Raw genomic sequence first — 15,877 nt, forward strand, 5'->3', positions numbered from 1 at the left:
TTTATACTGATCTTTCAAAAATGTAAACACATTAATAAGTATTTTCATAGTATTATGAAATGGTTAAATGCTTATCTGGAAATACAAAGCTATAAAAGAAATATGCAGTGATTATTAATTTTTGATGTGGTGCTAGAAGACACATGAGAATTTGAATCTTGAAGTTAAACAGTGATTTTGATTAGTGGTGAGCCCTAGTGAGAACTATATTCTCTAAACAGATGTTGTATGTCATTACATGATAAGAAGAGATGTGTTTAAAGAGGGTAAGTAGGCAGGGCATGGTGGCTCATGCCTGTAATCCCAGCACTTTGGGAGGCCAAGGAGGGCAGATCACTTGAGGTCAGGAGTTCAAGACCAACCTGGCCAACATGATGAAACCCCATCTCTACCCAAAACACAAAAAATAGCCAGACATGGTGGCACACGCCTGTAGTCCCAGCTATTCGGGAGACTGAGGCAGGAGAATCGCTTGAACCTGGGAGGTGGAGGTTGCAGTAAGCTGAGATTGTAGCACTGCACTCCAGACTGGCTAACAGTGAGACTCTGTCTCAAAAGTAAAATAAAATAAATAGTGTAAGTAGGACTCCATCTCAAAAATAAAATAAGAGGGTAAGTAGAGTTGAGTACTCATTCATTAATTTGTTCAACTGCTTATTAACTAGTGTGTGGCAGACAGAATATGAGTAAGGCATTGTCACCCATCTCAGAGCTGTCACTAGCTTATATGATATCTTTATGCAAATTAGAAAAAGGCATGCTTTCTGGACACACCGAGCTCCCAGGAGTCACACTTTGGTGAAGAGATGGCACCTTTGAAGCAACAGATTTTTTTGCCCCTGAGCAGACATAGCCCCCTCCAGAGTGCATGGCTTGGTGAGTGTAGGATGGCCTTGATTTTAGCCCTTCTTGTCCCTTAATAAATGCCCTTGTGCAGATAACAGCATGCTTAACTTTGTGCAGTGGCCCCTGTCTAAAGCAACATTATCCAGCAGAAATACATAATTTTGGATTTTCTAGTAACCACGTTAAAAAGTAAGATGAAACAGATAAAATTCTTTTAAATAATATATTTTATGTAACCCAATATATCAAAATTATTTCAATATGTAATCAATATAAAAGTCAATGTGTATTTTACGTTCTATTTTCTACTCATTTCAAACTAACATCATACTATTTTCATACTAATGTCAAGTTAGACAAAACGCGTTTCAAGTGCTCAGTTACCACATGTGACTACTGGCTACCATATTGGACTATTTAAGTCTAAAGTAGAAGAAAGTCAGAACCATAATACAAAGTGCAATAGTAGTAAGTGCCATAAAAGATGTTTAGCAGAAAGCCTTGGAAATCTGGAGGAAGAAGTCACTCAAGATGTGGTAGTCAGAAAAATTCACAGGGGACACACTACTTTGGGGTGTGGAAAAATTTAAGTTTGAGGACCACAGTCTTCTACATGGAAAGAACTTTTTGAGCAAAGATGTGATTGGGCATGTTCAGAAGAGATCAGTAGTCCCATTTGATTGAAGGGCCAAAATGAGTAGCAGCTAGAAATGATTGTTTGAAACTAGGTAAGAGACAGCTGGTTCTGTTTTGTGTTACGTGTTTACTAAACTTATTAAAATTTTATGTCACCTTCAGCAGCAAGCAATTTTGAGTGTTGATGTTGCTGATAGTTGATGATGTTCAAATGAGCCAGACCTGTCATTACAGGATCTAAGGAGGGGTCTTGATAGGTCAAGAGGTCTTGATAGGCCTAGAGGTCTCGATAGGCAGGTATCACACTGGGAAAGTAGAAAGTATCAGGCAGTGGAGTGAATTCTGAATAGCAGGGACTAGGGAGTCAGGGGTGGTATCCCATTTTACATAAGTGAGCAGCAGACCTCATGAGGCATGGGAAGAAGGGATAGGAATCCGGTTACTGAAACTGAAGAATAGGATTGGAATGGGACCAGCAGCAAAGTTGATTTGGTGTTGAGTTAGTGAGGTAAGTTAGTCTAGGATCCACTTCATTTGGGGCACTGAATTAATATAACATGGCTGTATAATCCTTTAGATTGATTTTACAGACTCTTTTTACATATCTTTTCTCATTTAATTTTCTCAGTTACCTTGAGCAATGAGGCTGTATCAGCGAACAAGGTTAAAGTGACTTATGTAAGGACATGGAGACCTGGAACTGCAACTCAAGTCTTCTGATTCCTTCTACCCCACTATGTTGTTTGCAGTCATTTTGTTGGTTCCACAGTTTAGGAAAGGCATTATTCATGAATAAGGATTACGCAGCTCCGTATATAATCTTCTGTTCATTATCCATTCATCAGTTATCATTACAGCAATTACTGTGTGCAAGGGACTGTTTAAGTGCTATGAAGTAAAGGTGATGTGAGGACTTGGCAGTGTGATATTTGTCATTATAAAATGTTCATGCCCAGCACTTGCACTCCTAAATATCTGTTTTACGTAAATAATTGGGTGTGTGCAAATAATGTGCATTGCAGCATTATTTTTAAAATAAAATGGTAACTGACTGGGCATGGTGGCTCACATCTATAATCCCAGCACTTTGGGAGTGCAAGGTGGGTGGATTGCTTGAGGTCAGGAGTTTGAAACCAGCCTGGCCAACATGGCAAAACCTGGTCTCTACTAAAAATACAAAAATTAGCTGGGCATGGTGGTGCACAGCTGTAATCCCAGCTACTTGGGAGGCTGAGGCACGAGAATCACTTGAACCTAGGAGGTGGAGCTTGCAGTGAGCCAAGATCACACCACTGCACTCCAGCCTGGGCAACAGAGCGAGACCCTGTCTCAAAAAATGAAAATAAAAATAAAATGGTAACAGATCATTAAGAGATTGATTAAATGTTATATGCAAACATCTATGATCTATGAAGTTTTAAAAATAGGTTACAAAATAACAAATGATATGACCAGTTACTTAAAAAAAATTAGTATTTAAATCGGAGAAAGCAAATTTAGAGATATGGTAATATACTAAAATAACCAGTTATCTTTGAATGAAAAATTAGTAGTCACCTTTGTTTCATTTATTAACCATATTTTCCTAATTGTTTTTGGTTTTGTTCAGTGTTCCCTATTTCATCTATTTATTATGTTTATAATTGGAGGAAAATGGTAAAGCAGTTTTTTTTTTTTGAAGTTGCTGGGTAAGTAGTAATATTTACTGTCACTACTAGAGCAATACCGTCTAGGAGTAGAGACAGCTATTTATATTTGTGTAACCCCACATTGTCTTGCACAAGGCTGTGTACATTGTGGGCTCTAAGCAGATACTTTTTGGGTTTTGTTTTTTGTTTTTTTGTTTTTTGGAGACAGGGTCTCACTCTACTGCCCAGGCTGGAGTGCAGTGATGCAATCACAGCTCACTGCAGCCTCAACTTCCTGGGCTTGGGTGATTCTCCCACCTCAGCCCTCCGAGTCACTGGGACCACAGGTGCACCCCACCATGCCCAGCTAATTTTTGTGTTTTTATAGAGACAGAGTTTTGCCATGTCGCCCAGGCTTGTTTCAAACTTCTGGGCTCAAAATCCTCTCATTTTGGCCTCCTAATGTGATGGGATTACAGGCGTGAGCCACTGTACTCAGCTGCAGATACTTATTGAATGAACAAATATTCTGAATGTAGTTGATGTTATTAAAAACATTAAAATAGAAGACCTCTTTAAGTCTCTTACGCAACACTTTATTATAATACAACCCAAAGTGTGGTATGTATACCATTGTCATAAGTGAGATTTTTGATGATACTCAAACTTTTAAAATATTAATAGTTATGTACTATGTCAATATCTTAGAAAACGATGTAATTACCCCATCACTTCTGTGACTTCAGAAATATTGTTTAGAACAAAGCTAATTTTTAGAAAATTCTATTAAAAAATATATAAATGATATTTAACAATCATGAAAATATGATATAATGATTGACAATTGAGAAATATTGCAATACTAGATAGACTGGGTCTGTAAGATATTTCTAAGCTTGTTGCTTAAAAGTGAATTCTGCTTACCTCGTGACTTTCAATGTTGTGTTTTTCTGATCTCATACACAACCTGTGACAATGCCTTCATTTTGGCGTTTTTCGCTTCTATTGGCTAGTTATTTTTTTATTAACCCCTGCTTCCTTGTAGTGGTAACATAAAAGCCCATTTCCTGCTTTTCCTTCTAACAAAATACCTTTTCATTCAGTTAGTCTCAGGTCAAATTGTATCTTTGTGAAGCCTTTTTATAAATACTTCTTTGCAGGCAAATTTAGATGTTTCTCACTGTATGGTGATTGAGAAGATAGGTTTATAAATCATTAAACTGTTACCTTTTATTTATGAATCCATCAAGAGCATGAGATCATGTTACAAATCTCTCTTTTCCCTTATCCTAGGGAAATTCTTTGTATGTAGTAGATAATAAATACTTGCTCAGTGAATGATTATTGTAAGATTATAGGACCAAGAGAACTTAGTTCCAATTTCATTCTTAATTCTCCAAACTTAGAGCTTGTAAGCAGAAACATAAGCTCCAATTTAAAGATGAATAAAACGTATAAGATATATCTACATACCCAGTAGACAGAAGTTTGTGATTGCTTTAGAAGTAGGAAATGAGCCCTTTCCGAGTTGTGAGGACTAAAATTTCCACCTTAAGCAAAAACAGTCTTTTAATCTTGGTGTATTGCTAATCATTACAGTTGATTACAAAGTTCAAGACCTGGCAGAAAAGTTGTAAATATTATTTCTCTGTCTTTATAGGTGATCTCATCCACATCACAGCTTCTGTTGTCAACTACAAATGAATGAGTCACTGATCTCCAACCCAGACTTCTCTAAGCTGCATACTCTTATTATTGATCCTTTCTTTTAGATGACTGAGTGGCACTTCATATTCAACATATTCAAAACTGAGCTCATGATTTCCCTCCACCAAACAACTAGTTCAAATCCAGTGTTCCCTTTTCATCTATCCATCTTCTTAGCTAGCTGGCTGTGAAAGCTAAGAAGCTATGACTCATCTTTGACACTTCCAAAATTCTCATTCCCCATATCAAATCTCCAGTCAGTAATTATTATCGGTTTCACTTCCTAACTGACTCTGAGATCCATGTACTTCTCTGCATACATACTGCCACCCAACTTAGTGCTACCTTCGTTTCTTGCCTTGTGTACTGTACTACCTTTGCTATATTCACATCTGTTCTTCACTTTCCCCAGTCAGGGTGATCTCCTCAATATGCAAGTCTGAGGATGACAATATCCAAAAAAAGATGACATCCTGTTTTTTGAAAATAGCAGTGTCTTCCCAGTGCTTTTAGGAAAAAATCCAAGCTCTCTATATGGTTTTTAGATAGCTTGGCCTCTACTTAACTCTTCATTTCCATTTGTTACTTGATTCTGTGCTATCTGTGATCTGGATATGATTGTTGGCTTTTTCCTATTGGCAGATTTTTACAGGTACCTTCCTTGCTGTTTTAAACAAATTTCCATCTATTAGTCTAACTTTTGACTGTTTAATCCTCTTCATCCTTCAGGTAACAGCTCAGTTATCACTCACTTAGGGACCCTGTTATATCCCCTTAGAAAACATTCTTTCTTGAATATCTTAGTTGTGATTTTAACTTTTTCTGTGTATTGATTTTATTTGACATCTATTCATATATTCTTTTCACTCAGCTAGAAGTTTCACTGAGAACACTGTTTGCCTCTCTTTTGCCAACTATTGTATATTGAGCACTTAGCACACAGGAGGCACACTGTTAAGTATTGAATGAATGTCTGGATCTACTTGCATGATGTGAGCATGTGTTAGGATTTCTGTTAAATAACTTGGTTAAGTGTCTACTGAATTTGTATTTTCCTTTACTCTGTTTCATGGAAGTTATGGTTAGGATTTCTATCATAAAAATTGACTAAGCATTTACTGAATTTATATTTGCCTTTACTGTGTTTCATAGAAATCATATTTTTACTGGATTTGATATCAAAATAATTTGGATTCAGTTTAATTCAGTGTATATCTTTTCTTAATTTCTTTCCCCTTTAATATTTTGCAGTGGTTCCACCTATAATGACAAGAGACAGTGATGGTTACGAAAACTCGACAGATGTTGAAATGTTTGACAAAGATGCTCTGGAGGAAGATTCAGAAAGTGTTAGTGGAAGTGATGTAGAATCTGAAAGTGAAATTACAGGTGTTGGTAGAGCTTCAGGTGATGATGATGATGGAAGTGAAGATGAAGATGAAGAGGATGAAGATGAGAAGGATGAAGATGAGGATAGTGAGGATGATGATGAAAGTGACAGTGGCCCTGATCTAGCAAGGGGTAAAGGAAATATAGAAACTAGTTCTGAAGATGAGGATGATATGGCAGATTTGTTTCCAGAAGAATCTGGTTTTGAGCATGCTTGGAGAGAATTAGATAAAGATGCTCCTCGTGCTGATGAGGTAACCTTTTGAATAAACAAGATTATTTGTGAAAAACACAGTACAGGGAGCTTTTATGGGTGGTAGAATTGGTGTCATTAAGTGGGAAAAGCTTATTGGTAACAGTATTCTTGATGATTCTGATTAAAATTTGATATGGAATATAATTGTGTGAACTAGAAGATGTCCAAGCAGATAAGGAAGAAGCTCTACATGAATAATTAAAAGTTGCATGAAATTTTTAATACTTGTTTTGGCTAGTAGTTTATATTTGTTTGTACGGCACCTAATAGAAATGTTGCAGAGTAACATACTCAACTTCCTTACTCATGCATGCATGGCAAAATAACCTAACAAACTTGGTAGTTAAAAAAACAGCTCATGATCATGTTCTGATTTAACAAGAAGCAGGTAAGAGAAAGTGCTTATCTGTTACGGTTTTACTGTTGTTTGACTCATTTGAAGTTCTCTTTTATATACTGAATTACACTTAGATAACTACTATACTGTTAATTTCAGACCATAGGGGACAAAATTTATTACGTTTTTAGAATCTTTATCTTTCAAGTATTGAGAATGATATGGATTATGTACTACTTAATTCTCATTTCTCAGATTACACGTCGATTAGCAGTTTGTAACATGGACTGGGATAGATTAAAGGCAAAAGATTTGCTGGCTCTGTTCAATTCATTTAAACCTAAAGGAGGTGTTATATTTTCCATCAAGGTGAGAAATCATTTCATTTGGAAGTAAATGTTTCTAGGCATTTTAAGTTAAATCTGATTTTTTTTTTTTTTGCCATAGTTTTCATTTTTAGGAAAATAATGTGGAAGTTGTCCAATACAATTGAATGTGAAGCTTATGTAACAGGTATAACTGTTAGAAAAGAAGAGGTGAAATTATTATTATCGATAGGTTATATGCTTTTTTACACGTTAAAAACCCAAAGAAATAAAAGTTTAGTAAAGGGACAGGGTATAAGAACCGTGTTTAAAAATAAATTGCATTCCTTATTGCTAACACTGGCCAATTAAGGAAAAAAAAAATCTATACTAGAAACAAAACCAATTAGAGTACTTGGGAATTACCTTAATAAACACAAATGATCTATGTGAAGTAAACTGTAACACTTGATAAATTTGAAAAACTGACACAGATTTGGAGACACCTTATTTCAAGCCAACCTAATGATTAAGAATCCAGGCTTTGCATTATGACAGACCTGGGTTCAAATCTTGATTCTCGTAAGTGTTATGTGATCCTGGACATTTAATTAATCTCTCAAATATGTTTACATCTTTCTAATATATCCAAGTGGATAATAACAATAGTATTGGTGGTTGTAAGGATTACGTATAAAGGAGCTCACACTAAGTATTTAGTGCAGTGCCTGAAATAGTCCTGCCCTCAATCATTGTTAGAGATTGAGTCTTCCTTATCCAAAATGCTTGGGATCAGAAGTGTTTTGAATTTCAGATTTTGAAATAAAATTGCGTTATATATACTTACTGGTTGAGCGTCCCAGTTCCGAAATCTAAAATGCTCCAGTGAGCATTTCCTTTGAACCTCATGTTGACAGTCAAAAAGTTTGGAATTTTGGATTTTGGATTTGGGGTGCTCAACCTGTATTACTGTTTAAATATTTAAAGATGTTATGTCTACAGTTCTAGTGTAATTTTGATCAAAATCCCAGTTCGAGTCAAAGTTAAGAAAAAGGATACCGATAATCATCTAAAAGAATAAACAAATTAAGAGTAGCTAATAAAGTTTTGAGAAATCATGTTAATATAAAAACTCACGCTGTCGCTTCTCAGCCTTTTGGCTAAGATCAAGTATAAAAACTCACCCTACAAGTTACAATATCTGAACATTCTATGATGCTATGAGGGTTGACAGGTTTGAGTAAAAATGGGACAAATTGGTAGAACAGAATAGAGTTTATATGATAACTTAGATCAAAATAGGCTGCTTGAATATTTGGACAAATGAACAAGTCATTGGATAGAGAACTTGATTCAGATCTTTACCTCCTGATAGCCCCAACGAAACTCTAGATGAAGCAAAGGAAAAAAAATTAAAAGTCAAGCCAAAGAAACAATTTTTAAAACCTGTGTTTTAGGCGATAGTAAGAATTTCTAGACTTAGAAAAGAAGAAAAAAAAGAATCAAAAGATGCGACTATATATATTATAAACTTATATGTTAAACCTATTGTGTATATATATACAATTAAAGTTAGTAAGAAAAACTGGGATCATCTTGTTGATAAGTTGCATATTTTTCAGACAGTTCAAAAAAGCATGTATTCATTAACAAATGTGTATTAAGCCCAGTAGTATCAAAGCGATGTCATTACTACACTGATTTCTTGACTCAAAGTAGGCAAGATTTTAGAAAATACCACACCTGGTGAGAGTGAATCCTTTTTCTTATATCGAGACTATACCTAATCTGTATAAGGTTGTCATCAGTTCTGTTCTATTTCTTTAAAAGAAAGCACTGGGTAAGTGGTATGACAGAGATAAGTTGGTTATTACAAAATTGATTTTCATTATATGTTTATTTTTCTGTATTTCATGTAAACTATTTAATTTGCTCACTTTTCATGTGTGTGTTTATATTCAGATTTCCTTGAGCTTAGCGTCTTGTTTTGCTTTTAATTTTTCCTTTGGGTCTTGGAACCATTTGTTTTCCAAGCCTCGTATCTGTTAGTCTCCAGCCAAAGTGATCTATTTTTAAAGAAAATTTCTCAGGATGCTCTAGCTTCCTATAGTGGATTTGGAAGTGAGTCACCCTTGCTGTTTTCATTGAGTCAAGTTGTGACTTTTAGAGTTCCTGACCTCGACAGGTCTAGATATTTGTGTAAAGGAATGTACAAATTACATTGATCCTATTTTTTCTGTTTAGATATATCCTTCAGAGTTTGGAAAGGAGAGGATGAAGGAAGAGCAAGTTCAAGGACCAGTAGAGCTATTAAGTATTCCTGAAGATGCCCCAGAAAAGGACTGGTATTAAATCACTATAGAAAATAAAACTAAACCTCATAAATTCATGTTATTAGTTCAGAATTCTGGTCATCTTGATAGTTAAAACTAAAGTTTATACTTGTGCCATTCATGGTTAAAACAGGTTGCAAAACAGATTTAAAGTCTGTTAAAAATGGTACATTATTCCAAGAAGATTTTTGTGTATATTTATATTTCTGTATTCATGAAAATAATTATTGCAGTTTTTGGAAAACATTTCATGATCAAACTGATTTGGAGTTCTTTTGAATTCTTTCAGCCTCGTTGCTCTGAATTAGTACGTTTTGCTTTTTTTTTTTTGAGATATCATTGAAGCTCTGTTTGCTTTCAAATTATATGATTTTTCTTATTTGAGAATCGAATAGAAAAGTGAAAGAATGATAAAACCTTTTTTAATCATCATGGTGCAATATAGAAAATAATTTGATAGTTTTTAAGCCACTAGGTGGAGCTATATTTACACATAATAAAAATGAGGGTTAAATAGATTTAATGACAGAAGAGAGCAGATGAAGATCTTCAAAGAATGTGTTGTATCAATGCTTTGTGTGGAACTTAAAAAAAAAAAGGAATGTGTTGTAGTTAAGCAAAATTAAACTTATAGACTCTTAAATATTTTGCAAAATCAGGAACGTCTTTGTAGCTAATGCCTTGCTAACGTTTTATAATAGAATTATCTTCATTGGTCTTACTTGAGAAGGCGGTATGTGATAGCAAAATGAAATAACTATTCTGTGAGTTAAATTATAGATAAGCACATATAATTCCCACATGCTCCTTTCCTAGATACCATATTCCAATCCAAATACTTGTACCTTGTGAGAATAAGTTGAGCTTAAGTATTTAATGTTTATAAAGACAAAGTCATGAAGGAAAGATGGCTTGAAGGCCAGCTTATAATATGTTTTTCTTGGAAGAATTACATTTATTTTTTAAAGGGAAATGTTTGTGTTTCTGTATAAGTATGCTTAATTAGTTTTTCCCACTTTAGGACCTCTAGAGAAAAATTGAGAGATTATCAATTCAAACGACTGAAGTACTATTATGCAGTAGTAGACTGTGATTCTCCAGAAACAGCTAGTAAAATTTATGAGGATTGTGATGGCCTGGAATTTGAAAGTAGTTGTTCTTTCATAGATCTAAGGTAATCCAGTGTATGTATTACCAATTTAGTCTTTTAGTACAACATGATTATAAGAAGTAAAATATTTGAAATGCTAGTGATCTCTGTTTTATATTCTAAAATGATTTTTTTTGCTTTTGGGTTAACTCTATTGCATGGAACATCACTCCTAAGAAAGAAGACAAGAAAATGCTAAAGTATTATGTGTGAATCATCCCCACATCTTTTTCCTTTCAGACATATTGGCTCTGTTTTTAAGATGGTGTACCCTACACAATGATATTTCCTTGCAACTGCTTTTTAGAGCTAGGAACCAAATAAAGTTAACTTTAAAAAATGCATGGAGGAAGGGGCGGGGGAATTTGCTAACAGACTGTTATCTCTAGATCCATGCTATCCAGTATAGTAGCCACTAGTCATATTTGGTTATTTTAGTTAAATAAAATTTAAAATTCAGTTGCATAGCCATATTTCAAATAATTAATGGTTACATTTTGGACAGAGCAGATACAGAACATTGCCCTTGTCACAGAAAGTTCTGTTGGACAACACTGCTTTAAATGTAAATGACTAAATGTACAATTAGAAAATTCTAAAAAAAAAAAAAAAAAAAAAAAAAGAAAGAAAATTCTAAGAATCAACCTTAAGCTTTCACTTGTTTTCAGTGACACCTCATGTATATGATACTTTGTATTCACAATGCTTACCCTTTAATAATTATATTTGATCTTTAAAATACAATATAGCCAACTGGGCATAGTAGCTCATGCCTGTAATCCCAGCACTTTGGGAGGCCTAAGCAGGAAGATCGCTTGAGCCCAGGAGTTCAAGACCAGCCTGGGCAACATAGTGAGACCCTGTCTCTACAAAAAATTTTAAAAGTAAAAATTAGCCAGGCATGTTGGCACATGCCTGTAGAGGATTGCTTGAGCCTAGGCCGTTGAGACTTCAGTGAGCCATGATTATGCCATGACCCTCCAACCTGAGTGATGGAGCAAGACCCTCTCTCCAAAAACAACAACAAAAACATGTAGTCAGTGACTGTGCTATCAAGTCTGGATCTTTTTGAAATGTGGGGGACCCACATGTGCTTGCACCTGACTCATTAATTGACTCCTAATGCAGGATTTCTGTCTATACAGAATTCTTTTAAATTTAGAGGAATTATAGAGTTATAGCTTATGAATTTCAGAAATTTATACAAAGATGAATTCATTAAGAAATACACAGAGGTTATGTCTAACATTGTCTCTTAAACATGTGTCTTTTAGAAAGTTATATGTATGGTTGTTTATCACTGCAGTGTATGTTTAAATAAATTTTTTTTCTTTACTTCTTAGGTTTATACCAGATGATATTACTTTTGATGATGAGCCTAAGGATGTAGCCTCAGAAGTGGATTTAACAGCATATAAACCAAAATATTTTACATCTGCTGCAATGGGAACATCAACGGTATTTCTTAGCTTTAAAAAATATGTAGCCGGACTCTATTGCTTTTTGAAGAGAGTTTGTATATTATAGTATCTTTAAAAATGGAAAGTATTAATTTTTTGTTATTATTTTTTCTTGAGACAGAGTCTCGCTCTCTCACCCAAGCTGGAGTACAGTGGTATGATTACTGCAACCTCTGCCTCACGGGATGAAGCGATTCTCGTGCCTCAGCTGCCCAAGTAGCTGGGTTTACAGGTGTGCGCCACTACACCTGGCTAATTTTTGTATTTTTACTAGGAACAGGGTTTCGTCATATTGACCAGGCTGGTGTCAAACTCCTGACCTCAAGTGATCCTCCCGCCTTGGCCTCCCAAAGTGCTCGGATTACAGGCGTCGTAAGCTACTGCTGCCAGCCTCAAAGTATTCAAAATTTAAATGTATGGGTACAGATAGAAATGAGACACAAGTGTGTCTGCATCTACCATATCTGTGAACCTATTTTCAGATTCTTGTTATGCATTTAAGCCTGTGTCAGCTACCTGCAGATGTTTCTTTTTCTCTTCTGTCTTTCCTATACACTCTTCTGTCTTTCCTATACACTCTAATACATCAGTTATTAATATCCTAGGGAATAAGGGGAAGTGGATAATAAATTACCTCGCAGCACAGTTAAACAAAACTAGTGAAGATTTAAAATAGGAGTACCTTTTTCTGCAGATATGATTCAAAACTGTAAAAAGAATTGATGTGGAATAATTAAGGTATAATAAATGGCACATTAATGCTTTGTAACAAATAACCAAAAGGTTTTTGTCTATTGAAATAGTTTATTACCAAAAGGTTTTTGTCTGTTGAAATAGTTTATTACTTAGGTGACTACCTTCTCCCTTTTCTTTTCTTTTTTTTAAATACAGAGTCTTGCTCTGTCGCCCAGGCTGGAGTGCAGTGGCACGATCTCAGCTCACTGCAACCTCTGCCTCCTGGGTTCAAGTGATTCTCCTGCCTCAGCCTCCCCAGTAGCTGGGATTACAGGTGTGCACCACCACACCTGGCTAATTTTTGTATTTTTAGTAGAGACTGGGTTTCACCATCTTGGCCAGGCTGATCTTGAACTCCTGAGCTCAGGTGATCCTCCCCCCCTGCCTCCCAAAGTGCTGGGATTACAAGTGTGAGCCACTGTGCCTGGCTCCTTCTCCCTTTTCTTTTCTTTTTTTGGAGACTGAGTCTCACTCTGTCACCCAGGCTGGAGTGCAGTGGCACAATCCTGGCTCACTGCAACCTCCGCCTCCCAGGTTCAAGTGATTCTCCTGCCTCAGCCTCCCAAGTAGCTGGGATTACAGGGGCAGGCCACCAGGCCCAGCTAATTTTGTATATTTAATAGAGACGGGGTTTAACCATGTTAGTCAGGCCGATCTCAAACTTCTGACCTCTGGTGATCCACCTTGGCCTCCCTTCTCCCTTTTCTTTCTTCCAATAACCCTTCTGTTCACAGCTGTACTCTGCAGTAGCCCCACTAGCTTCCCTCTGCTTTTCCTGTGTGATAAATCACCAGGCTTCTCTGAGGAGGGACTGGTAGCAGAGAGAATAGCTGTGTCTGTCACCTGCTGCGCTGTGGTGGGCACTCTATGGCATTGATTAGTTACTGGGTGTAGTAAAACTCTACCATTACGTAGTAAGCAAAGTCTAAAAACTTCAGTCACATGAAATTAAAGTCATGTTATTTTCAGGACCAAAATAATGATCAGGGCCAGCCTGTCCAGCCAGCCAGTGTAGAGTTCCTGGGTCCTGGCTGTATCATCAACATCTGTCCTAGTGCCAGCAGTGGTTTGGTGGTTATCTGCTCAGGCTTAATTATCAGAATAGGGATCATTTCTGAATCCTATGACTAGCTGGAATTTCTGAGACAGGTGGCAGTGATTTTAAGGATCTCGATTAATTGCTGTCTCTTGCTATCCTTGTCTGGGGAGATTGGCCTGAGGGGAATAAACAAAAACCAAGGACGTGGGATCTATCCTATGATGAAGATAAAATATCTAGCAGGGCCTTGTATGAGAATAGGGGCTATGTAGAGGACAGGAGCCAGTCATCATCACATCAGTCATGTCCTAGATGAACTCATGTATCATGGAGGTTTAAGCTATTTCCAACTAATAGATGCTTTTCTCATCAGTGGTTCTTAATCTTTTTTTTAAATGGACCCCACTGAGTTTATGTTGTTTTTTCAACAGATTTCATATAGTTTGCAGATCTCCTGAAATCTTAGAACTCCGGTTGAAAAACATGTTTTCACTAATTCATAATGTTAACTTTTTTTTTTTCGAGATGGAGTTTTGCTCTTGTTGCCAAGGCTGGAGTGCAATGGCGTGATCTCAGCTCACTGCAACCTCTGCCTCCTGAGTAGCTGGGATTACAGGCCTCCTGATTCTCCTGCCTCAGCCTTCCTAAGTAGCTGGGATTACAGGCACCCGCCACCACGCCCGGCTAATTTGTTGTGTTTTTAGTAGAGATGGGATTTCACCATGTTGGCCAGGCTGGTCTCAAACTCCTGACCTCAGGTGATCCACCCACCTTGGCCTCCCAAAGTGGTGGGATTACAAGTGTGAGCCATCATGCCTGGCCCATAATGTTAACTTTTGTACCAGTACATTTTCTTAGTTTTTTTTTTCACCGTAATTAATTTATACACTGGTTAATTTTTAGTGCCAGTAATGGAGTATCCTGTAGATAGCAGAGAATGGGGAGAAGGTACAAATTAATAGAAATGGTTCCCTCTTCACAAATAGAATACTATTTATTAATCATATCATTCATGTATTTGTTTTAATGTGTCTTAACTTCTAACTTACTGTTAAACATCCAGGTTAATAGTATATATTCTTTAACAAGTTTGAGTTGACATTTCCATTTTCGTGTGTTATTTTTTCTTATTCGTTGGTGAAAGGTGGAAATCACTTGGGATGAGACTGATCATGAAAGAATTACAGTGCTCAACAGGAAGTTTAAAAAGGAAGAGCTTTTGGACATGGATTTTCAAGCCTACTTAGCTTCCTCTAGTGAAGACGAAGAGGAGATAGAAGAGGAGCTACAAGGTATTGTTAATCTTTTAGTGACCATTAATGGACATAGGTCTTTGGCAGTAGCTTTACAGGGAAGGCCAAATTCTGTCTGCAAATATGCTCACATGCACAGTATTATATATACCTATAGATAGTGATTGATTTAAAAACAGTATCTTTTCTTTGCCTGAATTTCTTTAATTATAAACATTTTGTTTAAAATACCAGCCTAACCAAGCATGGCCTTCTAGACTTGTCCTAATGCATGTGGTTGCACAGTTTCCTAGTAAACCAGTAAAACAATCTTTTAGGCACCCCCCCACCCATTTGCCTTTTTAAAAATAAGAGCATCATTTAGATTAATTAAATATTTTTACAGTCCATGTTTTCAACTAGTTAAAAAGTAGACTCTCTGTTTCTCTAATTATTCCTTTGACTGCTTTTAAAGTTTTCTCTTTCTTTTTGTCTTTCTGCAATTTTACTATGGTAAGTATAAGAGTAGATTTCTTTTTGTTTATGGAGCTTGAGGTTTGTTGTTGGGTTTCATTTATTTGTAGAGTGGTATCTTTCTTCAGTTTTGGAATATTCTCAGCCATTATGTTTTCAGATGTTGTTTCTTTATCCTTTTAGGACATCAACTAAATACATGTTAGAGCTCATCATTATATCTTGCCTATCTCTACTTTTATTTTTTTTTTTTTTTTGTATTTTTTTGTAGAGACGGGGTTTCACCGTGTAGACCAGGATGATCTCGATCTCCTGACCTCGTGATCCACCCGTCTCGGCCTCCCAAAGTG

At 36.1% G+C, this 15,877-nt stretch overlaps 1 protein-coding gene across 4 annotated transcripts in view; it reads left to right on the top strand.

Annotated features, from left to right (window-relative positions):
* The window catches only part of ESF1 (ESF1 nucleolar pre-rRNA processing protein homolog), a 66,870-nt gene that overhangs the window by 2,507 nt on the left and 48,486 nt on the right, over positions 1 to 15,877 (top strand). For 3 of the 4 annotated variants that reach the window (XM_010355257.2, XM_010355258.2, XM_030915611.1), the window contains exons 3-8: positions 6,069 to 6,460; positions 7,055 to 7,168; positions 9,349 to 9,449; positions 10,459 to 10,611; positions 11,931 to 12,045; positions 14,966 to 15,113. In XM_010355257.2, coding sequence (XP_010353559.2) covers positions 6,069 to 6,460; positions 7,055 to 7,168; positions 9,349 to 9,449; positions 10,459 to 10,611; positions 11,931 to 12,045; positions 14,966 to 15,113 — 1,023 coding nt within the window. The remainder of the gene's footprint in view (positions 1 to 6,068; positions 6,461 to 7,054; positions 7,169 to 9,348; positions 9,450 to 10,458; positions 10,612 to 11,930; positions 12,046 to 14,965; positions 15,114 to 15,877) is intronic. The other variant, XM_030915613.1, reaches the window with a different exon arrangement.

Source organism: Rhinopithecus roxellana, chromosome 13 (assembly GCF_007565055.1).
Source record: "Rhinopithecus roxellana isolate Shanxi Qingling chromosome 13, ASM756505v1, whole genome shotgun sequence".
In the NCBI taxonomy this organism is placed as follows: domain Eukaryota; kingdom Metazoa; phylum Chordata; class Mammalia; order Primates; family Cercopithecidae; genus Rhinopithecus; species Rhinopithecus roxellana.